Source organism: Brachionichthys hirsutus, chromosome 1, assembly GCF_040956055.1.
Source record: "Brachionichthys hirsutus isolate HB-005 chromosome 1, CSIRO-AGI_Bhir_v1, whole genome shotgun sequence".
NCBI classification, from domain to species: domain Eukaryota; kingdom Metazoa; phylum Chordata; class Actinopteri; order Lophiiformes; family Brachionichthyidae; genus Brachionichthys; species Brachionichthys hirsutus.
Genome location: NC_090897.1, coordinates 9,565,418 through 9,587,292, shown reverse-complemented (window position 1 = coordinate 9,587,292; position 21,875 = coordinate 9,565,418). Strand labels below are relative to the sequence as shown.

The following is a 21,875-nucleotide window of genomic DNA, read 5'->3' as shown; positions in this document are numbered from 1 at the left end:
ACATGTCGTCTTCTGCGTTGCAAAAGCAATAGCCCCTTACGCCTAGGATAGGCGCTCGGGCCTAATAAAGAATTTTAGCAAAAACAATATAACTTTTTTTCTGAGTACGCGATTATTACACAAAATACATGTTCGGAATGGTCTCGACGAGGGCTACGCGTCTGTGGGGGCACACAGACACACACAAGCTGCTGCGCTCGTCAACTTGTTGTCTTCTGCATTGCAAAAGCAATAGCCCCTTATGCCTATAGGATAGGCGCTCGGGCCTAATAATAAAGCAGAACTGTACTCAATAATCCACATTCAGATAGTCCTACAGTCCGTCTAGCTTGTTTGGATTCTCCTGAACTGGAACCTGTTGCTGGGAGGAGGGATGTCTAGAATACTGTAGTTAGCCTGCTGTTACCACAACCTCCCTTTATAAGCAGAAGATGGATGGATGGATGGAAAAATGTCCTTTTTGTCCGGTTCCTCCCTTTTCTCTGCTCCATCCTTAAAAATCAAAGTTGTGTTTTTTGAATCCTGCTGAGTCCTGACAAGCAGAGATATAAAGCCTCCTTGCCAGATGTTAATTATAACCACAAGTTTTATTGACCGGACTCCTTTATGTAATCAAGTGCTGATAACGTGAGGCTTTCATGGCATTGACTTTTACTCCCAACTGAACGGACTGTAGAGACCTTCAAGACGGGACTTTAATAAAGCTGAATGTGAAATGAGATTTGAGATGGATGCTGTGTAGTCTCTGGTTTCAAATCCAGACCAGAGTTCTGCATGTCTAAATTTTCCATAGTGGTAAATTTGAATGTGATGAATTGTGTAGATAAATTAGCATTTAAATGGTTTCAATTTAACAATATTTATCATTATTGCTGTTAGGGTTATGATATGTTATGTTATGATTCATACTGATCATGCTTATAAAATAACACTGACAGTCGCGCGCTGTTAGAAACCGACGTCACGAGAGCGGAAGCATAACCTCTCGCGAGATCGGCCGTGGCTATATAAGCACTTCCGCGGCCCGCGCTCGGTCTTTCTTTCTCCTTTTAGCGGTGAAGGTGCAACACTTTTCGGTCGTCCCGACTCCGGGTTCATCCGACACCCTCACCAGCCAGCCCGATCCGAGCTCCGCCTCTCCAGCGACATGCCTCCCAAATTCGACCCCAACGAGATTAAAGTCGGTATGTTTTCCGTGTCATGCGGCTCGTAGAGCAGGAGTCTGTTCACAGCCAAGATGGAGCCCTAACCTGTCTGCGGGCCTGCGAACGCCGCAGAGCAAATGGTAAAGATGGGGAAGCCGACCTCGAAGGAAGACAAGATTGTGGTTTTCTAGATTTACGATAGATTGACCGCCGTTTCGTAAAGACTTTGAGGATTTGTGACGTGATTCATAAAATAGGTGTCGGGGCCGAACACGTGGTGTGGGTGCGCTAGCTAGCTGGGAATAGCAAGCAGCTTACGTTTGGCTAATTTACGATTATTTAATTTGATATCTTAATCTCTGAATGGCAAACGTTTAATAGCGATGCCTCATTTTGTTGTTTGATAATGGACCAGTTAACATGAATATAATAATTATGAAAATGTAACCTCCAGGACTGTCGCTATTTAGCATTGGAGCTGGTGTAGGACGCGGTTAGTTTACCTTGTTGCACATTTATAAGCTGTTCCAGATATTCATGGGCTGCGTTTTGCATCACAATCGAGTTAGTTTAAATGTTGGTCTTGGAGTTGTTCCTAGTCCATTTGCAGTTCTGTAAATTGTGTGACTTTTAATCCGCCACCAATGCGCTAAACCTTGTTCCGGTGATCAAATAGAATTAGCTGGTCCCTTAACTCAATGTTTGGGTCTTTTGGGCTGGTGGTAACTTGCGATAGTTACAAGTACAGAGGGAAGTTTGGTGACGAGCTAAATGAGCTGCAGGACGAAACGTGTTGAACGAGTTCCGGTGTGTTTCCGTTCTATTTTAGTGTACATGAGATGCACAGGAGGAGAAGTCGGCGCCACATCGGCCCTGGCCCCTAAGATCGGACCTCTGGGTCTGGTGAGTGAGAAACGGTGACTTCATGTGAACGAAACCAGCCTCCCGCCACTATGCCTGTCTAATAGTGGCATGGTATAATCCAGTGGAGGCTCAGATTGAGCCATCTTTAGGAAACGGGGTTGCCCAATCTAATGGGCGACTCTGTGCCGAAAAGTCTGGGACAAAATCGAACGGCCGTAACCCGAACTCTGGATTCTGTAGCTCTTATCTACGTTCTTTGGCCACTGACTGATCCCTTCTGTGATCCTCAACAGTCTCCCAAGAAGGTTGGTGATGACATTGCCAAGGCTACCGCTGATTGGAAGGGCCTGAGGATCACGGTGAAGCTGACCATCCAGAACAGACAGGCAGCCGTACGTATTAAGCCCACCTTGGTCTGCAGGTTGAGTCCCCGTAGGTTCACCTCCGCTCGGCGGCGTGAGAGATGACCAGATTCTGTGTTTCAGATCGAGGTTGTTCCTTCTGCGTCTGCTCTGATCATCAAGGCTCTGAAGGAGCCACCGCGCGACAGGAAGAAAGTCAAGAACAGTGAGTTACTGTGGCGTTTGTGCAGAAATGAGAAATGAGAAGTGGAATGAAGTGAACTAACCATCGTTTACTCTGAATTTTCCAGTCAAGCACAGCGGAAGTGTGACCTTCGATGAGATCGTGAACGTAGCTCGTGTCATGAGGCCACGCTCCATTGCCAGGGAGTTCTCTGGTAAGAGCTTAAGCGTCGGTCCGCGTCCACGCCGCTCGGCCTCCCGCCACTATGCCTGTCTGTTAGTGACCGAGTGTAATCCAGTGGAGGCTCAGATTGACTCAGCTTTAGGAAACGGGGCTGCCCAAACTAATGGACGGCTCCGTGCCGAAAAGTCTGGAACATTTTGCTGCTTATAAAGACGCAGTTCGATAGTGAGAAGTTGGTCATGCAGGTGAAGGGTGGCGTTTTCTCAATGCATTTATTCCAGACTAAATGTTTGGTTCAGAAGCTCTGAGATCCAAAGTTGAGTAACGGAGAATGTTCAGGTCGAAACGTTCCAGTTCCTCGAGTGGAATTTTAAAATCTGTTTCCCTTCTCGCTTCAGGAACCATCAAAGAGATCCTGGGAACTGCGCAGTCTGTCGGATGCACCATTGATGGGCGTCCACCCCATGATGTCATCGATGACATCAACAGTGGAAAGACTGAGTGTCCATCAGAGTAAACTGACGTTAATAAAACGTTGCTGAAACTCAGAATCTTGTGACTCCATTGTTTCCGCTTTGTTGGATGCTCTGTTAGATTTCATTGCCGTGGTGTTGCTGCAACAACTGAGGGACTTCCAGTGCATCGATGCATTGCAGGAAAGCCATTTGGGATCAGCCTTTCATGCGTTTCTAAACTGCAGGATACAGGCCGTGATGATGAATGTAGTACAGTCACACATGTTTATCACTGACTGTTACACTAGCATTCCCACTGTTGGGAGGAAGACGTGGATCAATGCATTCACTCTGGAACTCAGTAAATTTTTGCTTCGTTAAAGACGAAACCGTCTAAGACTAGATAAAAAAAAAAAAGGGTTTTGCAGCCTCGTGTTTTGATTATCAAAACATTTTAAACAAGCTCGACTCCAACGTTGAACTGAAAAGGCCCATTTAAATAAATCAAATGAAAACAGAATAAGCATCTTTATTTAAGGTATATTATTTATTATGGAACTCTTGAAAAAAACTTATCTGTATCAAAAATACAAAACGACTCACAGGCCAGGAGGCGCATGCTGGACAGTGACTTGTGCCAATCTTTGTGGGTTAGGAAACATCACCTCCCCCTCAAAATGTAACATCACACCTTACAAGCTCACCGTAAACATGAATGTATCGATTCACAATAGCTCATTGACCAAGCATCCTTGAAACGCCTCGTGTCCAGCCAGCAAAAACAAAACCTCACAGGAGATGGAAGTGCATTTCATTCAGTCACAGCAGCTTCATCAGTTCTCCTCTTCCTCTGCTTCGTTCTCAGCTTCAGGCTCCTCCTCCTCCATGTGTTCCTCCTCCTCCTCTTCATCCTCCCTGCTCTTATCATTCTCAGAGTCGGTCTTCTGCTCTTTATCTTTGCGTCTCTGCTCTGACACCTTCTTTCCTTTCTGGCCCTTCTTGTACACTGGAAAAAAAACAAAACTATTGGTGATCAGAAATATGCAGCCCTAATTATATTTAACGTGAAAAAAAAAATGCATTTGAAGAAAACGTATTTCTTGAAATAATAACTTATCGTATCAAAAACGATTCCCTTAGTAGCAAGTCAACCGTTACATTATGTCTCCCTTACAGACGCCTCAGCACAGTCCTGGCAAAAAGAAGTTTGTAAACAACAAACGTCTTTGCCCGAGAAGCAGTCAAACCAGTCTATCGACACGTCGTCCGTTTCACATGTTCTGTTAGAGCAGCCGGGTTGTGGATTGTAGGCTGACCTGTACAGTGTGAGTGCATCAAATGTACACACACATTATGAGCTGGAATTACACAGCAGTGGTGCAGCGCATGTTCAACTTCAGTTTGATAGTTTGCACACGCAGTCAGACTGAGAAGTGACACGGACACCTGTTCTGCATCGTCTATAAAGCGATCCGCATGTACCGACCCTCTAAAGCTTCCCTGAGAGGCTCCAGGAATCGTTCAAATTCCATTTCCTCCATTGCAGCCAGAACATCTCCTGCATTCAGAGTTTTCCGCTTGGCTTTCATGGCAAAGTTGTTTGCACTGTGACAAGTTAACAGGAAAAATATAGATTTTTATTAGATTATGGTACAATAGTGATTCTTAATGTGGATAATATATCGACACAGATGTCTTCAATTGTGCAGGCGCTAGAATCTATCCACATTTTGACCAGCAGATTTGATAAATGAGCATTTTATACTTGCCAGGATGTCGCGTACAACACGAACACACTGGCAGCTTGGGATATGGCTCTCCTGGCTTCCTTCGACACATTCACCCCATCTGGGAGCTGTTAAGAAAGCAAACGGTGCGGAGGAGTTCATCTCAAAGCTGCAGCGTTTGGGCATTTTATCAGGAAACGCAGACGCGGTGGATCAAAGGATTACTGCTGAAAACAGTAAAGTCTCATTCGAACAAAGAAGCGGCAGAATTGTTTGTTTGGGGCTCATGCGTGACACTTTTCTCATGCGTCCGTAGACTCCGGACAGTTTGGTAACCAATTCACCTAAATTACACGTTTTTGGGCGTGGAGGAAACAAAGCAGACTCTGCTTTACACGACCGGATAATGCTGTAGTGACATCAGGATCAAAGCGCCCCTTCCGCCGCTGAAGTTCGCGTCTCCGTACTCACCGCCTCTTTGATGATGCGACCGATGACGGCGTTGGGAAGGTTCAGGTCTTCTGGCCTCTCTGCCATTTCTCTTAATCTCCGTCTGCCGAGCTGTTATCACAGCTTATCCTCACAATGCCGGACTGAGCTAGCTGGTGCTAACTGGTTAGCGCCTGTTGGCAATGTTGTATTACACTGAGCTACATAAGCAGCTAGCTCTAAGCTTCGTTGCGTTTAGCTGATGAATCGTTAACATCTGTTCTCCTTGAAGCCGGAACTCGTACGAGCGGACCGTGTGACGGATCAATAAGCGTAAACTGTCCCGGCGCTTGTTCGCGTGTCCTCCACACTTGTCTAGGTACGTTTCCCGCGATCCTTCCAAGCACGAGCCCTCCGATGACAACTTTCAACTTTGACCTCTGACGTAGCGATGACGTACGGACGCTGTTTACCTCCCACACCGAGGGGCACTCGTGAGGGCTCCTCGGTGCAGGACTCAAGTGGCTGAAATCACTATTTGTAATTCTGCATTTATTTATTTTTATTCAAATGTATTTCATGTATTTTGGTGTTTTGCAAGAATGCTACAGTAGTTTTGTTGGGGCACTCCAGAAATACTGGACATTGTGGACTAAAAAAAACTTTACCTGACACTCCATCAGCATGAGACTGAAATGATAATGACTGCGTTTTCACTCATGGTTCAACTGTTCTTTTGAAGAATTAAGATATCTACAGATATATATATATATATACTGTACATCATTTTGGAACGTGGACACAGACATGAACTGTCCCATCCATTAAACATTCACAATGCACTGACATAAACTAAATTTGTGAGGCCTTATGGTCGTGAAAAAGTGCCACTTGTGCAATCCCATATTTTATGAAGTGTTCAGATGCTTATTAAGACCCATGCCTGAGCAGACTTCCAGATCAGTTTACAACTTCATTACCTTTGGAGTGCTAAAGATCAGGGGTCGTTGGAGGGTAAAGGTTCTTTGGTGGTTTCCATGGAAGCTGGCTTCCTCACACATGCGGGAGGCGATGCAACCCACACATGATAAACTACCATACTCTTTGCTGTTAAAGGCGAATGTCTACACCCACCAGGTTCAAGCATCTGTAGCTGATTCTAGACGGCGTTCTACGATAGCAAAGTTTCCTCGGCTTAGTTATTTATGCTGTGAAGAATCACTGCTTCACACTCCGATGTGTTCAGTCGAGACATACACATGCAGGTATATATATATATAAAAGCCAATCCAGTTCAACAGTGTAATTGCATTTTAAGCTTTGCCCACGTTTACTTGTTTGGAAAAGGAAAAGTTGCAAACTTTTGATATAATGTTGTGTAGGGTGAATCTCTTTGGCATAATCCAAAATAGCATCCACTAATCCAGACTATCCAAAGTAATGAAGGTTGTGTCATATTCTGATGAACTAGTTGTGCCGTGTTGTGGGTAGATGTTGGTCCTTTTTGACTCGTTCTGGAGGTTCTGTTCGACACGGGTAGAACCTCACTGTTCTCTGCCCCGCTGGGTTCTTTAGGAAGCGTAAGAGCTTTGTTTATGCAGCACTACTTTTGTGTGCACCCGACAATTACGACCGTCAACTAAGATAACATTATATATCTTTTCAAATAAGATGCTAGAAGTCGACTTGGTGGTCCACTTTTATTGTTTTACACTGTTCCTCAAATACCGTGTCTCAATTCGGTCCTTGCGGGCGACAGACGACTTTGTATTTATTGGATCTATTTTCTCTGGGATGGCTGTGCTGCGCCTTTCTCTCCCACTCGCCTGTGAAAGGCCGCCATCTTGAATTTTAATGTTAATTTAAAAAAATTTAAAAAAATGTGTTTCCTCTGATAATTTCGTTTAGGGTGTCATGCCAATTTTGGATTCGCTTGAAAGAGTGGCGTTATTATTCATTGTTGTTTTGCGAAATCATTCCGTGAGTATTCCTTGTTTCTCCTGTCGGGCATTTAACGCTAGCAGCTCGTGAGAATCCTCTCGGCTAACTGCTAATGGCATTTAACTGTTAGCTGCTGCGATTATTAACATCGCCTGCGCCGATACACTGGCTTGTTCCCTTGCCGTGTCTGCAATTACCTATAAACTAACTTTAATTCGTTGGGTGATTGATATTTACTGCGGTTAGCTAGCGAAGTGGCTTCCACATCAAACGAGTAAAGCTTGTGTACGCCGACCAGCGTTAGCCGCTGTGGTCCAACGGTTTGCAGGTAGGTAGCACAACATGGATATTGGATAGTTACCCACTCGGACCAGAGTGCATCGAATTACACACTGTTTTAGATTAATATCTGATGCACTGAAACGAGAACGCTTTTATAATCAATAGCAACACGAGTGTCGGGGATTGTATTTAGATTGCTATGCCAGCTAGCATCAAACTTCAGCAGGATGCTAACTGATATTCGTTCCCGTCTGCTAGCAAAGTAAACACAAACTATGTGCCGCGGTAATGTTGGATATTCGTTTATTTGCTCGGTCTTAGTATTATGATAGCTGGTCAACTTTGACCTCAAGGGTTTTTAACTTCACTATTGTATTGTGCTTGGAATGGGTGTTGCAAAGTGACATCTATATTCATGTATCAGTAAATGCCACATCCGTGTTGTGTTTTGTTGTAGGATTGGTTTGGAAATGAAGTTTATAAATTGCAAAAGCTTCGCGTTTGGCGAGCGGCATCTTCTGTTTTAGATGAAGATTGCTGAGGATTCTTGCCGGTGTGTGATGTAAGCTAGCCGACACGGCCGAGCATCTTCCTGGCGTCGCCTTGTTTGTTAGCTCCATGCTAACGAGGCTTAAGGGTGGAGAGGCGACAGTAGCGTACAATGCACGCTGATATCGATGACTGATGCGATCTTTGCTTTAGTTATTGGCGTGGTCTTCCGGGTTTTCACTCTTTTTTTTTTTTTGTTTCCTGTAGTTTTTTGTTATTTGTGGCTACGGTTAGCTCCTGAGATGTAAATATGTTTTATGAATTACTAAAGAGACTAGGCTTTGAAACTCACATTTCTTGTGTAAATGATATACAATGATATATGGCTCATAAATCATCAACACAGTACTTAAACATCTTGTTTGTTAATAATGGCACCGATGGCATTTTCTTTGTTGCACTTGACAGATAGATGTAGTATTTGGGGTTACCACTAAGTGGCGCTGCAGTATTGTTTTAAAATTGGTCAACACTGACTTGGAAAGATGAATGGATGCACAAATTCTTCTTATTATTGACCCTACATTGGGGAAATTCATTCATTTTACAGCAGACAAATAGAAAACGTACTTAGATTGTAGAGTACAGACAAAAAAAGTAGAAAATAGTGAAATAATAAATATGAAGAAGAGAATAAAAACTGTTATTTTAAAGTTTACCATGTATTAGAGGCAATTTGACTGGATTGATATTGTGTGTTCACCAATGTGACAACTACACGTGACAACATTGTTGTCGATAGCTTTTGTTGTGGTATATACATAACCGTCAGTGTCTGTTGTGGTCAAATCTACCTCCCAATTTCAGTCCCATTGCCTAGCTGCTAATCTGTCAATGTTTGTTTCTGCTGTACCATCAGGTTTCAAACTACAGACCCTGGTTTTCCCTCGTCAAGAGTGTTTATTCATTTCGGAGACTAAATGCAACTGGACCAGAGGGCTTGTGGGCATGAAGTGGCTGGGCGAATCCAAGAACATGGTGTTAAATGGCAGACGACACCGAAACAAGTTGACCAGCGAGACGCCGGTGAGCCAGACTCGCTCTCAGCATTCGCAGCGGGCATCCTTGCGCCACAGCAGAAACAGAAACCGGAGACGTAGCCGCAGTAAGTTAAATGTCTTTATGGTCTCGTTGTACGTGATGAAAGGCCCACCAGTCGCATACACTGGCAGCGGTCTGTCTGGTGTTTCTAGGGTTCAGTGCTGCCAGTCTGGAGGCAGAGAGGCGTTACGTCCCTTCGTCTGGAATGACTGCCAAGGAGCTGTGTGAGAATGATGACCTCACCACGAGCCTCATTCTGGATCCATACCTGGGCTTTCAGACTCACAAAATGAACACCAGGTCAGCAGATTTATCAATTAGGGATAAGTAGGAAGTCTTTGCATTATCGATGGCACAGGCACCTTGCTCCGGTCTTATGTTGATCAAATTCTTTCTTTTTTTGTGTTTGTTTGTTTTGTTTCGTAAATGTGTCCCAGCAGATTTCGACCAATTAAGGGAAGACAAGAGGAGCTGAAGGAGCTCATTGAGCGCTTCAAGAAACATGACAACTTGGAAAAAGCTTTCAGAGCACTGACGTCTGGAGACTGGGCCAGAAATCTTTTCCTCCACAAGACAAAAGCTCAAGAAAAGCTTTTCAAGCAGCATGTAAAAATATATTTTCTGAGATCTCGCCCATTTTTCTTCCACAATCAAAGGCTGATGGAACCGTCACATGACTAACTTTATGTTTTGCACAGGTATTCGTGTATCTACGGATGTTTGCCACAGACAGCGGGTTTGAAATCCTTCCTTGTAATCGTTACTCATCAGAGCAAAATGGAGCTAAAATTGTGGCGACAAAGGAATGGTGAAGACACAGCACCGTCTGCTATTTCTATCTATTCTATCATTCTATTCTATACTACTGGATGCCTAATACCAGTCTAACACAAGAATATGCAGCCCGCTATTGCAGTGCGTAACAAAAATGTCTACCATGTGTTCTTTTACAGGAAAAGAAACGATAAGATCGAGTACCTGGTGGGATGCATCGCTGAGCTTTCAGAGAGCGAGGAAAGCATGCTCCTCCGCCACGGGGAGAATGACTTCAGTGTCATGTATTCAACTCGTAAGAACTGTGCGCAGCTTTGGCTGGGGCCAGCAGCATTCATCAATCATGGTATTTGTCCATTGAGGCTCGTCATTATTATTGTAACATGATGAAATTGTTTTCTTGTAAGAAAAAAACCCCCCGAAATATTTTCAATCTCCTTTCCACCAGTATCTCTGTGGCGATTAATTCGTCTTCTGTTGCTTCTTTGTTTCAGATTGTCGGCCAAACTGCAAGGTACAACCTTTTGAATATTTATCATTGTACAAGTCATTGTTTCGCTGCAATGTCTGTCCATAAACCCTTTGTTGTTGTACGTGTTGTTTAGTTTGTATCCACAGGACGGGACACGGCCTGTGTGAAGGTTTTGAGGGACATAGAACCAGGAGAAGAAATCTCGTGTTACTATGGAGATGGGTTTTTTGGGGAAAATAATGACTTTTGTGAATGCTACACATGTGACCGGTAGGTGCTGCAATAAATGCCCTATAGGGAGTAAATGCATCCAGAATTGTCTGTCTACTCCATTCCGATAGAAAGTCAGGTGATGTTTCTTAAGCTGCTAAACCTTTCTGGAGCTTCACAACAAAACAAAAGGTTGCAGCATTTTTCTGAAGATCTTAAGAAGATGGGGACTTGCTCACAAAATGACTTGTTACAGCTCTGATGGTGTAATGCTTGTTAATTTGACAAGAATGTCAACCCTCCATTGTACCTAAAAGCATTGGCTTGAACCTTGTGTACTTTTCTTTAAGTCTCTTCATCTTCAGTCGTGCAGAAGTTGCTGCAAGGCTTAAAGCTCCAGATATGTCTTTGATTAAGAATTTTAATCATGACTACTCATCAGTATGAGTATCATTTTCATTCACCATTGAGTGAACCATTTTAGATATTACGCCACCATTGCTCTTCAAATAAGTAAGCGTTTTATTACAAGATGTAGCTACGTGGAGTAAATGGATTAAAATGTGAAGGTTATACACTAAGTCATGGCTGATAGCAGATTCTTTGCTCAACTTTTTACTGATGTTTTTGTTATTTGTTGATTCATTTTGTGGTTGTGTCCTAGAAGGGGCACTGGTGCTTTCAAATCCAAAGCTGGATTGCCAGTGGAAGTGCCAGTGATCAACAGCAAATACGGGTTGCGGGAGACCGACAAGCGCCTGAATAGGCTGAAAAAGATGGGAGAAGGAAACAGAAGCTCCGATAGTCACTCAGTAGGCTCCCACACCGACGTAGACTCTCAGGAAATGCCAAAAACACATCAATGTAAGCGTCCCGAAACATTAAAAGTCATCTTGCTTTGCTGTTGCCATGGTAATAATTTAGGCTCAGAAGCCAATCAAAAACTGGACAATGCAGAAGAAATCCCGGGATGTGGCTGTGCAGTGTAGCGTTGGTAGCCGTCCACTCTTTTTATTAAAAATTCTATTAGTGATACTCGATCTGTATTTCCCCTTCGTATAGGATGCAGAGTCAACGAACTCAATATACAAAGAGAGCGCGCTTGATCTCGATCACATAGAAACTTGTGTTTATTGCAAATATGTGAAATGTGTTATGTTTGGAAATTACTGTTGCTTTTATGTACAGATTTAAGATCGTGATGTGATGAAACCATGTTTTATTTAAATATCCTTTGATTGCAGCATTAGGGGGCTGATTGCACAGAAAAGCAGTGACAAAAATGTGTCGCCAACAAAACCCTCTTTTCCTTTGATCCTGTGTGTTTGTGCATGTGTTACTTCACCACACTCCTTTTTTTATAGCCGTTTTTAGAAGTCAATAAATGTATAATAATTGTATGCACGGCGTTGCTTCACGGGCTCACAATGCTGTCACTTTTCTTATCCATTTCTACAGATTAGTCTCTTTGTGATTGGTACTTCAGCTGTCTGTGTTTAAACATTAATTATTTTCATGTAGAAATCTATTTGATTTTTGTGAATACCACCTAGTCAGTGTATGCAGACGTGTAAGTAATGTACATCTCATCTTTTCCAAACAGCCGCCAGAAAAAGATCATCAACTGGCCTGAAATATAAAAACAGGACTCAATCCAGACAGTCTTTGTCAAGAGCCCTTTCTACCTCATGTTCCAAACAAGGTCGCGTAAACAATAGCAGGGTACCAAAGAGACTAAAATCCCAATGCAAGCCTTCACTCAGTAAAGTCCAGTTGCGGAGTCGCAGGAGGGGTGCAGAGCCCAAGGCATTAGCTCAAGGAGAGACTTGCCAGCTGGGCCTCAGGGACTCGAAGGTGTCGCTTTGTAAAAGTGTCACCATCAAGAAGGAAAAGGATGGACACGAGCTGGTGCAGCAGTCCTTAGGCCAGCGGGGCTGCCTCACCCGCCACGCTGCTAAGGAAAATGGCAATCTGCAACATGTGCAAAGCAGTGATGGCAACCAGTGCTCAATGTATAGAACTCGCAGGTCCACACGGAGCCTTGTAAAGGCCCAGGAAAGCCCAGCTGGCATTAAGCTTGAGCCCAGCGCCATGGACGGATTAAGTCCGGTGCCTGGTGGGGTGGTGATTAAGACGGAGCCAGCTGACATGGAGGAGTACCTTCGCCACGGAGTAGGAGTGGAGCGGCCAGCGTTGGATGTTGGCTATGCCAGAAGAAGCTCTTGTAACCGGCGGAAAAGACTCTCACGGCTCAGGACCGAGAGGACGATTAAATGTGAGGACTCGTATGCTGAGCCGTTCATGCCAGTGGCCGCTGGCCACACTGCCAACTTCTCAGACTGTGGTAATGTGCTCTTGAGCTTCGCTGCCGACCGACACAGGGACTACAACATGGTTGCCAATGGCAGCAAATCGGTCCGCAGGGACAAAGACAAAAGCAGCTGCCGGTCACAGGACAAGGGGAAGAAGAAGCGCCAGATCACGCGATACGATGCTCAGTTGATCCTGGAGAACAACACGGGCATCCCAAAGCTGACACTCCGCCGGCGGAGGGACAGCAGCAGCAGCAAGACGAATGACGCCAACGATCCCATCGGCTCCTCCAACATCTCGGCCTCTGCGGTCAACTCGGCATCTTCCAGCAAAATTAGCATCAAGTTCAGCAAGGACCACGATAAGGACAAGGGCGGCTCGTACATAGCCAAACTGAATAATGGCTTCGCTCCTGTGGTTCACAGCAGCTCCACCAAGCTGAAGATCCAGCTAAAGAGAGAAGACGATGTCCGGAGAATATCCCAGGCGAAGACGGACCAGATCTTTAACAGGGACGCAAGCCAGACTCTGGAGTCCAGGCATGGTGGCCATCGAACCCAAAAAGCCCTTGTGGAGCCGTCATCTGAAGAGGACGACGATGAGGAAGGGGAGGATGATGATGATGACGAAGACGACGACGATGATGACGATGATGACGATGACTACTTTGAAAATGAGTTTGAAGATGATTTCATTCCACTTCCTCCAGCGAAGCGCCTCCGACTCATCGTAGGCAAGGACTCCATAGACATCGATATCTCCTCCAGGAGGAGAGAGGATCAGTCTTTGAGGCTCAATGCATAAGCTGTGGAGTTCCTCACTCCCACCTTCCCTGTAAATAAAGATGACTCTCTGATCAACTTGTATGTTGATGTAAAAGAAGTACAGTAATTTAAAAACAGACGATTGCTGAGAAATCTAGAATCTGAATGAGCGTTGGTAGAGGGTGCTGTTGACCGAAAGCAAATTTGTTATTCACATTGTTCTCACGTGTAATTTGAGTTCTTATACAGAGAAATTACATCAATTCAGTACGTTTACTCACACAGCAGTTTTTCTGCATACTATGCGAATCATTAATTGCAGGAATTTGCCAAGTTTGTCCCCGTGTTTGTTTAGACCACGTTTTTCAGTCATCTGGCCAATCAACAAGTGAAAAACAAGAATTTGTTTCAAGTTAAACTATTCCTTAAAGTGAATGCACTTGTTATATTCCTAATGGACATGGATATTGTAGTCAGTGTACAGTATGGTGGCTGTCCCCTCTGTCTCATAGGCAGGTTTTTATGGAGCATTTCTTTTTTTCTTCATATGGTTTGTACATGGTTTGTTGGTTGCTTCGCAGGAATTTTAAGGTCTGTCAGTTAATTTGGATCCAGGTGCCATGTTGTCACTATCCCAGTAGTTTTCCTTGTGACTGGAATTTGAGGAATCTAGTCAGTCAGCAATGGATGCGGCGATATGACCTAAAATAAAAGTCACAGAATTTAGGACTCAAATTTTTTTTTCTTCTGGTTGATGAGTTTGCTCAAGCTCAGTTTTATGTGAGTTGGGATGAGCTAGAAATGTCCATTTTTGCCCTGTCATTAAAACGACAATGCAAATGCGTACCGATAAAAAACCTATGCTGCAAGCAAGCCCTAAATCAGCAGATCTGGAAAGGCTGTGCCTGACTGACACCAAATTGGATCTATGGCATAGCAGGACAGAGATCTAGAAAGGAAAGAGCAAAAACAAACTTTACAAAGGGTGGGGCTTGGCTTGGAAACTGGTCGTTGCTCATTAACTATTGATTGAGTTATCGTAAACTTGGCTACTTCTATTTGCATCAAACATTTTCGAGGCCACTTTATCTGCCTTGTGGACCCTAACCCTATCAACCAGAATGTCAGAGTGAGGCTTGGCACAAATAGGCCCAGTTGGTCTAATTATTGAAATTGTAGCCATGTTTGAGTAGATCAATTTTGATCTTATTCTCTAGGGGGAACCAAAGATTTGGGAACATTTTCAATTTAATTATGCAAAGCAAACCACCTACCGGTATATTGATTTGTGCATGTAGGCAATGCTAAATTACATGCTTGCACATTTCCTTACATTTTGTCATCCTGATAGTGCTGGCAAATGATATTTTTGCACATGCATATGTGCAAAAAAAAAAAGTCTAATTTGATATCACTCATGTAGCATTGAAGACCACATATAGAATGTCAACCAAATCTTTTTACAGATCAAGTTTATTTATTCACGAAACTCTAAAAATCTTAGATTTGAATTACCGGTACATAATGCCAAAAAACAAAATGGAATTGAGTCCTGTTGCCCTGGTGATATGAATGTGGCCTCTATCTCCTTATTGTATTTTGTTCAAATGTGATGAGAGGGAAAAGGTTGTATCACTACTGCAATTGATATTTTGAAGACAAATTTAATCCACGTGATTTGATGTCTTTTTTTATTTTTGCAAAAAGAGATATAACCTCCAGATTTTTGTATTTTTAAATTCAGCCTGCCCCTAAATATAGGTTAAATGGGATTCACTGTCAGAGGTCTAGTGACTATTGTCAGCATTAATTACTGTCAAGTCAATCATAAGTCTCTGTCATTCAATGCAAGTCTTAAAGTGAACCTGTGATATCGAGTAATTCACTTTAATGCCATGGAAAGACTTGATGAAACAGAATTAGCAGTTTATATGGATTTTACCATCAATTGTCCACAGTAACAATATGCATGAGGACCCACAGTGTGTTTAGTTTGCCTGCAGGTGACATGATATGAATGGTGTAATGCACAATTTTGTTTACTGGTGAATCACCACCTGTAAATAAAAGCACACAATATTTTATAGACCGATTAAATATGGCGGAGGAGAAATGGACCTGTTTTGGATTTAGGAGCTACTGTTTAATGGTAACATGGCACACGTCCTAGTTTAAAGCTGAAAGCGATGTACAGAAAGACTGGCTGAAGCCCCGTCTAATCCTGTCTCACCTTTTTGTTTGGCATAAAATGATTCTGGGGAGGAATATCATATTGTTCAAAATGTTCTCGCAGCTTAAAATCACTTTTTTTCTCTATGGTGCTACATTCATTTCTTTACCACGTTTTAACTGTCTGTCCTGTATAACTCTAGATGGTGGCGGCATTAACATTAGCAGGCCCAAATGGTAAATACATTTGTCCTATCAGTGTTATGTATTTCTTTAGTTTTATTTTATTTACGCTTTCCTTTATAAACTATTCTGTCTATCCAACAGCATTAGGTGCCTTAAAGAAATTCTTAACACATCTAGACCAAATTTGTGACGTGACTAATCAATGACGAATGATAATGCTAAGCCATCTGCTTCCTCCTTGTAATATTTAAATTGCAAAACCCACCGTCAGTCCTTCTGTATATTATTTTGTGTGGAAGCGAGTGATCTGATCAAGGGATCAACAAAGATTGAAGGTTAACCCACTTTCTCTGTGTTAACATGTACTGTTCATATCACCAGCAGCTAATCGAACTGAACTGGGCTGAACTGGGCTCAGTGTGTCCCTCCTCTTCGTCTCCATCCCACACTGTAACGTGTTCCAGATGTACCATCTGTGTGGTCTTTGTCCGACAGCCACTGTCAAGATTTTACACTCGACTCAAAAGTTTCAAAACAAAACGAAACAAATGTGAATAGGTTGCAGACATTTTAGCGTGTTGGTAGTGGGGAAATGTGTAAAGGGTTAAAGACGGACAATGTGTATATTGTCTAATATGTAAATCATGTGAACACATCTTGTACTTATTTAACAGTTTTGAATACTTGAAAACTATATAAAGTTTCTTTGTGACTCTTGTTTTCTGAGGCTGTTTTGACCGTAATCTTCGCCAGCATTTCACAAAATGTTATAAACATTTGGATTATAATTTTTGGGGTTGTCAGGGTACAGCCCAAGAAATTATCCCTTAGATTTTCATAATGATTTGGACCATCGTCCGTAGCCAGAATGTTGTAAAAGGATTCTCTACCAATAAAATAAATTAGATTTTTTTTTGTTTTACATAATTTAAACGTTTATCATCTAACTTTATGGTTAACGCCTGCAGTGTTGGGCTAAAAGGGCATCGCCGTACATTCTAGCACACAGTCTGGTCTGGGTACAGATATAGGCAACCAACCAACCAACCATCATCCATGCATCCCATGCATCCATCCGTCCATTTTCTTACGCTTTGTTTTTTTATGTTTTGGATCACATCCCAGCTTGTTGTGGGCGGAAATCGGGGTACACCCCGGATGCATCGCCAGCGCATCGCTCACACTCACAACTCCGGAACATTTGGGGGCCATTTAAAATTGAACGAAGATCAGCTTCCACCTGAAACGTCTGATTTAAGTAGGGGGCTTGAATTATTATTCAGAAATTAATAATCTAGAATTATAGATCCTGTAATAACGCGATGTTTGTGAAATACTCTTTTTCTTCACATTACGTGACACATTTCTGATGTCTGGTCTAATTTGGCAGATTATTTTTTTTTTTAAAGTACTGTAATTTAGTTTGAATAATATATCGGCAAATTATTATTAATGTATATACTCTAAAGAGTTTATGCGAGTGTTTTTTTTGTATACTTTCATGACAGTAAATAATATTGTACTTTTTTTTTTACCCTATTTATTGTCAACCAATCAGGAGCGACCTGCCAAATCTGAAGCCAATCAGATTTGAGGCAGCGCTATTTGAAAGCAGCTCTTCTGCTCGGTGGGTACTCTGACGTTAGCCGAGCACCAGGTCGCAGCTAGCAGCGAGCGGAGCCGCGTCGTCGCAGCTTTTACCGAGCACCAGGTCGCAGCTAGCAGCGAGCGGAGCCGCGTCGTCGCAGCTTTTACCGAGCACCAGGTCGCAGCTAGCAGCGAGCGGAGCCGCGTCGTCGCAGCTTTTACCGAGCACCAGGTCGCAGCTAGCAGCGAGCGGAGCCGCGTCGTCGCAGCTTTTACCGAGCACCAGGTCGCAGCTAGCAGCGAGCGGAGCCGCGTCGTCGCAGCTTTTATCGAGCACCAGGTCGCAGCTAGCAGCGAGCGGAGCCGCGTCGTCGCAGCTTTTACCGAGCAGCCGTTTGGTCTCTTCGCCGTTCGCGTGAAAGATGTCGTCTGTTGACATTCGTCCTGCGGTGAGTGGAACGCCTCGCTACGTTCGGTTCGGCTGCAGCTAGCTTCCTGTAGCGAGTATCGTTAGCTAGCCGAGCGTCTCCGCCTGCTTCGCTGTTCGTTAGCCGTTCGGTGCTTCACCGGCCGGGACGCTTTAACCCTCCCGTCTCTCTCGTTAGCTTCCAGCTGCGGAGAACCCGGTGAAGATGAGCAAAGCCGCGGCAGCCGGACAGAGGAGAGCTGCTCTCGGGGAGATTACCAACGTTCCTGCAGCGGCCGCTAACACCAAGGTAGCTTCGTGGTAGAGCCGCGCAGCTTTCTGTCTCTGGCCTTTGAATCTCACAACAAACCGAGATAAGACGCGTCCGGAGAGCCAGAATCACGTTCACAGCCGTGACAGATTAAGTATCATGTTTGTGGTTTTGTGTTTCGTAATCTCTGGTAAATGTTTGTCATAATCCCCTAAATCCTGCAATAAAAGCGTGTTGCGTGTAATCCTGATGCTGTTTTTACTTTGCTGGAAGGATATGGATCTCTCGAGGGGGGGGGCACGTCTGAATCCTAAACGCTCACATGTGCGAGACAATTATCATTCTGATTAAATGTTCCCTGTCGTGAGTGTAAGGAGATTACTTTGGTTCCCACATGGATGGTGTGACCGTTCTGTTGCGTGCAAAGGAAAATGACTTCAAATAGTCCGTGTCTGAAATCTAAAAGCAAGCATTTTGTTTAAGCTTATAGTTCAGTCTTGATTCCAACTGTCTGAATACAGGAACTATTTATTTCTCCATGTTTAGGAGAGACTGGTGCATTTGGAGCGTGAGAGGGAATCGTTCCCTGTGTTTGACCTGAGAGGTCACGCATAAGCGATGGCTGAATACGTACAAATGACATCTAAATGTTTTATTTTCATTGGCAGAGTTAAAATCTAAATGTAGAAACGCTGCCTGACTTGTTTCCTCAGAGGAAGGTGCTGGTGAAAGCCTCAGGCAACCCACCCTGTGCGCTGAAGGCCGTAAGAACCAACGTGGCGCGTCCGGCGGTCCGGATCCCGGCGGCTGCAGAGCCCCCCCCTCCCGAATCGGAGGATCCGGCCGACGTCTCCATGAAGGAGGAGCAGACGCTGTGCCGGGCGTTCTCCGGGGTGCTGCTCTCGGTGGAGGACGTCGACGAGCAGGACGCGGACCAGCCTCAGCTCTGCTCCCAATACGTCAAAGACATCTACGACTACCTGCACGTTCTGGAGGTCGGTTTACTCCCATGATCCTTCAGGCTGCTGGGACTCGTTTGGGCTTCATCACCGGCCGTTTCCACAGAAGCAGCAGGCCGTCCGGGCCGACTACATGCGGGGCTATGACATCACCGAACGCATGCGAGCGCTCCTCATCGACTGGCTGGTCCAGGTTCACTCCAGGTTCCAGCTGCTGCAGGAGACGCTGTACCTGACGGTAGCCATCTTGGATCGTTTCCTCCAGGTGAGACCGGCTTGGAACTTTCTCCTTTTTTTTTTTTTTTTTTTGAAAGGTGTGTGACCCTTCCTGGCTTTGCTGCAGGTCCGCCCGGTTCCTCGGAGGAAGCTGCAGCTGGTCGGCGTCACGGCGATGCTGGTGGCCTGTAAGTACGAGGAGATGTACGCGCCGGAGGTCGGAGACTTCACCTACATTACGGACAACGCTTTCATGAAGTCTGAGATCCTGGAGATGGAACAGGAGCTTCTGAGGGGCCTGAAGTTTCAGCTCGGGCGTCCCCTCCCGCTGCACTTCCTCAGACGTGCTTCCAAGGTCGCCAACGTGAGTTTGTGACTGAGCGAATGGTTCTTGAAGCAAAATGGCTGTTGGGTTGGTAGCTACACGTTTAGCTAAACGCTCAACGGGTGGTCGACACAGAGCGCCGAGTTTCTGGCCTGATCTGTTCACACAAATTGGCTTTTTCCTGCTTGAAGCTCGGGATGGATCATTTCTATTGGTGGCCGACATATCGATAATTATTGGGGGGGGGGGGGGGGGGGGGGGCGCTGCGCTTTCACCGCAGGCCGTTTGTTTCAGTCTCTTTGCGTTGCCGTTTGTCTCAGTCTGACGTGGAGAGACACACGCTGGCCAAGTACCTGATGGAGCTGACCCTCGTCGACTACAGCATGGTGCACTACCGCCCCTCTGAGGTCGCCGCCGCCGCCCTGTGCCTCTCCCAGCTGCTGCTCGAAGGCCTGCCGTGGGTCAGTGACCGTCGGGCTGTAACGGTCGGCGCTTCCTGCGCCGGCGTCTCCGTTTAATCGGCCGTCTGTTCAGTCTCCCACGCAGCAGCGCTACTCAACCTACGACGAGGCCCACCTGAAGCCGCTCATGCAGCACATCGCCAAGAACGTCGTGACGGTGAACGAGGGGAAGACCAAGTTCCTCGTGAGTGCGGATGACGGAGCTGGATTATTGATTATAGGCAGGACCCAGATTGATTTTAATGCTCCGTCCCTTTCAGGCTGTGAAGAAGAAGTACTCGAGCAGCAAGCTGATGAAGATCAGCCTCATCCCTCACCTGCAGTCGCCCATCATCAAAAACATGGCGGCCGCCCTGCTCAGTTCTTGAGGAATCTCGTCGCGTCATTTTCCTTACACGTTTTAAGTAATTGTGACACTTGGTACTAGTTTTACTACGTTTTTCTAAATGAGTGTTTTTGTTCTGAGATCTGCACGTCTTTCTAATCAGTTTCTTTACGACGCGTGTGCAGTAGAGTTCTCCCTTCAACGTTTAGCCGCCGGTTTGACTCTGATCCGCTTGTAGCTGGAGGTGCTACATTTTATTTTTTACTGAAGGGTCTCAGCAGCAGTTTGATTAGATTGATTTTAAAGCACTTTTTAAAGTCTCCTCAGTGGACACTGATTTTAGACGAGATTCATCTGGAGCGTTGTACTTTTTACTGCTGGATTTTACTACTACGTTAATCCGTACTACTTCACCTCGTGGCTGTCGTTGGTAGTTTCTCCATTTTATTTTAATGTTGATTTCTGTATAGTTTGGCCGTTCGTTGTAATATGGGGTGATTTCTTTTTGTATATAAGACGACACCCACCGCAGTTTCACCAGAGGGCTTGAGGATGTTTAATTCTGACGCGTTGTCCTCATGACTTGTGAATGTTGTGCCGTTGGAAATACGCTGGTGTGTCATGTCTAATGGGATTCAGTGTATTGATCTGTGGCTTAGATTAAATTGTGTTTTGTTCAAAATCCTTTGAAATGTATTTCTTATTTGTGGTTCCTTCATAATTTCGTCGTACCAGAAGCTCAACGTTCTTCGCTGCCGTTAGAATCTGCTGTACGGCGGCGGCTCCTCCGTGCCTGAGACGCAGTCCGAGACAAGCGACTGTACTTTGGTTTAAAATCGGTTACAGGATCCTGCTTGAGTCGGCACCGATGGAGAGTTTCTCCCTCCCATTGTTGACCGCGGGACAATGGGGGTCCGCTGCCTGTGATCCAGCCAGTGCTGTCCCAACGGGATGGGCAGTAGAATACCTCCATTTATTGCTGATCGCTCTGATACAGGGGGGCGCATTGTACTCGGACAGAGTGACTTCATCCTCCGCCTGACAGGCCTGTCGATACTGGAAGAGCTGCTGAACTAGTATCTGAATACCTTGTCTTTGGGGGAACATGAGTCCGTCGCATGCCACTGCAACCCCCCCCCAGTCAACGGTTCTCACTATATATTTGATAGATTATCAAAATCTTATTTTGATACTTTCTCGGCTCCACTCTTCTGACTGACTCAGGATTACAGTGATTACATTACTTTTAGAATGTGATGAGTTTGGTTTGTTTTTATTGCAACGCCCGACGGGAAC

The 21,875-nt window shown here is 44.7% G+C and overlaps 4 protein-coding genes and 2 non-coding genes across 7 annotated transcripts; 5 read left to right on the top strand and 1 right to left on the bottom strand.

Annotated features, from left to right (window-relative positions):
- The first annotated feature begins 1,042 nt into the window (after positions 1-1,042).
- rpl12 (ribosomal protein L12) lies at positions 1,043-3,268 on the top strand. Of its 2 annotated transcripts, none has more exons than XM_068760467.1 (6): positions 1,043-1,184; positions 1,975-2,048; positions 2,303-2,401; positions 2,495-2,576; positions 2,662-2,748; positions 3,116-3,268. In XM_068760467.1, the coding sequence occupies exons 1-6, from the start codon at positions 1,148-1,150 to the stop codon at positions 3,232-3,234; spliced, it is 498 nt and encodes a 165-aa protein (XP_068616568.1). In that variant the 5' UTR covers positions 1,043-1,147; the 3' UTR covers positions 3,235-3,268. The 2 variants fall into 2 exon arrangements, with proteins under 2 accessions (XP_068616568.1, XP_068616560.1); XM_068760459.1 differs by having other exon boundaries at positions 1,145-1,285.
- Positions 2,090-2,214, top strand: LOC137898587 (small nucleolar RNA SNORA65). The gene has a single exon (XR_011105609.1). It is a non-coding gene; the product is annotated as a small nucleolar RNA SNORA65 (small nucleolar RNA).
- On the top strand, positions 2,791-2,915 carry LOC137898580 (small nucleolar RNA SNORA65). Its single transcript, XR_011105608.1, has one exon. It is a non-coding gene; the product is annotated as a small nucleolar RNA SNORA65 (small nucleolar RNA).
- Positions 3,269-3,713: 445 nt separating the features above from the next.
- pole3 (polymerase (DNA directed), epsilon 3 (p17 subunit)) lies at positions 3,714-5,761 on the bottom strand. Its single transcript, XM_068740847.1, has 4 exons — positions 5,371-5,761; positions 4,942-5,027; positions 4,659-4,777; positions 3,714-4,178 (listed from the first exon to the last, which is right to left on the bottom strand). Exons 1-4 carry the CDS (start codon positions 5,434-5,436, stop codon positions 4,006-4,008), a joined length of 444 nt encoding a protein of 147 aa, XP_068596948.1. The 5' UTR covers positions 5,437-5,761; the 3' UTR covers positions 3,714-4,005.
- A 3,287-nt stretch (positions 5,762-9,048) lies between these two features.
- kmt5b (lysine methyltransferase 5B) lies at positions 9,049-13,714 on the top strand. The gene is made up of 9 exons (XM_068739215.1): positions 9,049-9,205; positions 9,294-9,441; positions 9,582-9,747; positions 9,840-9,949; positions 10,095-10,261; positions 10,410-10,429; positions 10,521-10,657; positions 11,262-11,461; positions 12,201-13,714. Exons 1-9 carry the CDS (start codon positions 9,049-9,051, stop codon positions 13,712-13,714), a joined length of 2,619 nt encoding a protein of 872 aa, XP_068595316.1.
- Positions 13,715-18,006: 4,292 nt separating this feature from the next.
- On the top strand, positions 18,007-21,240 carry ccnb2 (cyclin B2). The gene is made up of 8 exons (XM_068748090.1): positions 18,007-18,065; positions 18,222-18,335; positions 19,013-19,288; positions 19,359-19,517; positions 19,596-19,832; positions 20,114-20,254; positions 20,328-20,438; positions 20,515-21,240. Exons 1-8 carry the CDS (start codon positions 18,039-18,041, stop codon positions 20,620-20,622), a joined length of 1,173 nt encoding a protein of 390 aa, XP_068604191.1. The 5' UTR covers positions 18,007-18,038; the 3' UTR covers positions 20,623-21,240.
- The last annotated feature ends 635 nt before the right edge of the window (positions 21,241-21,875 follow it).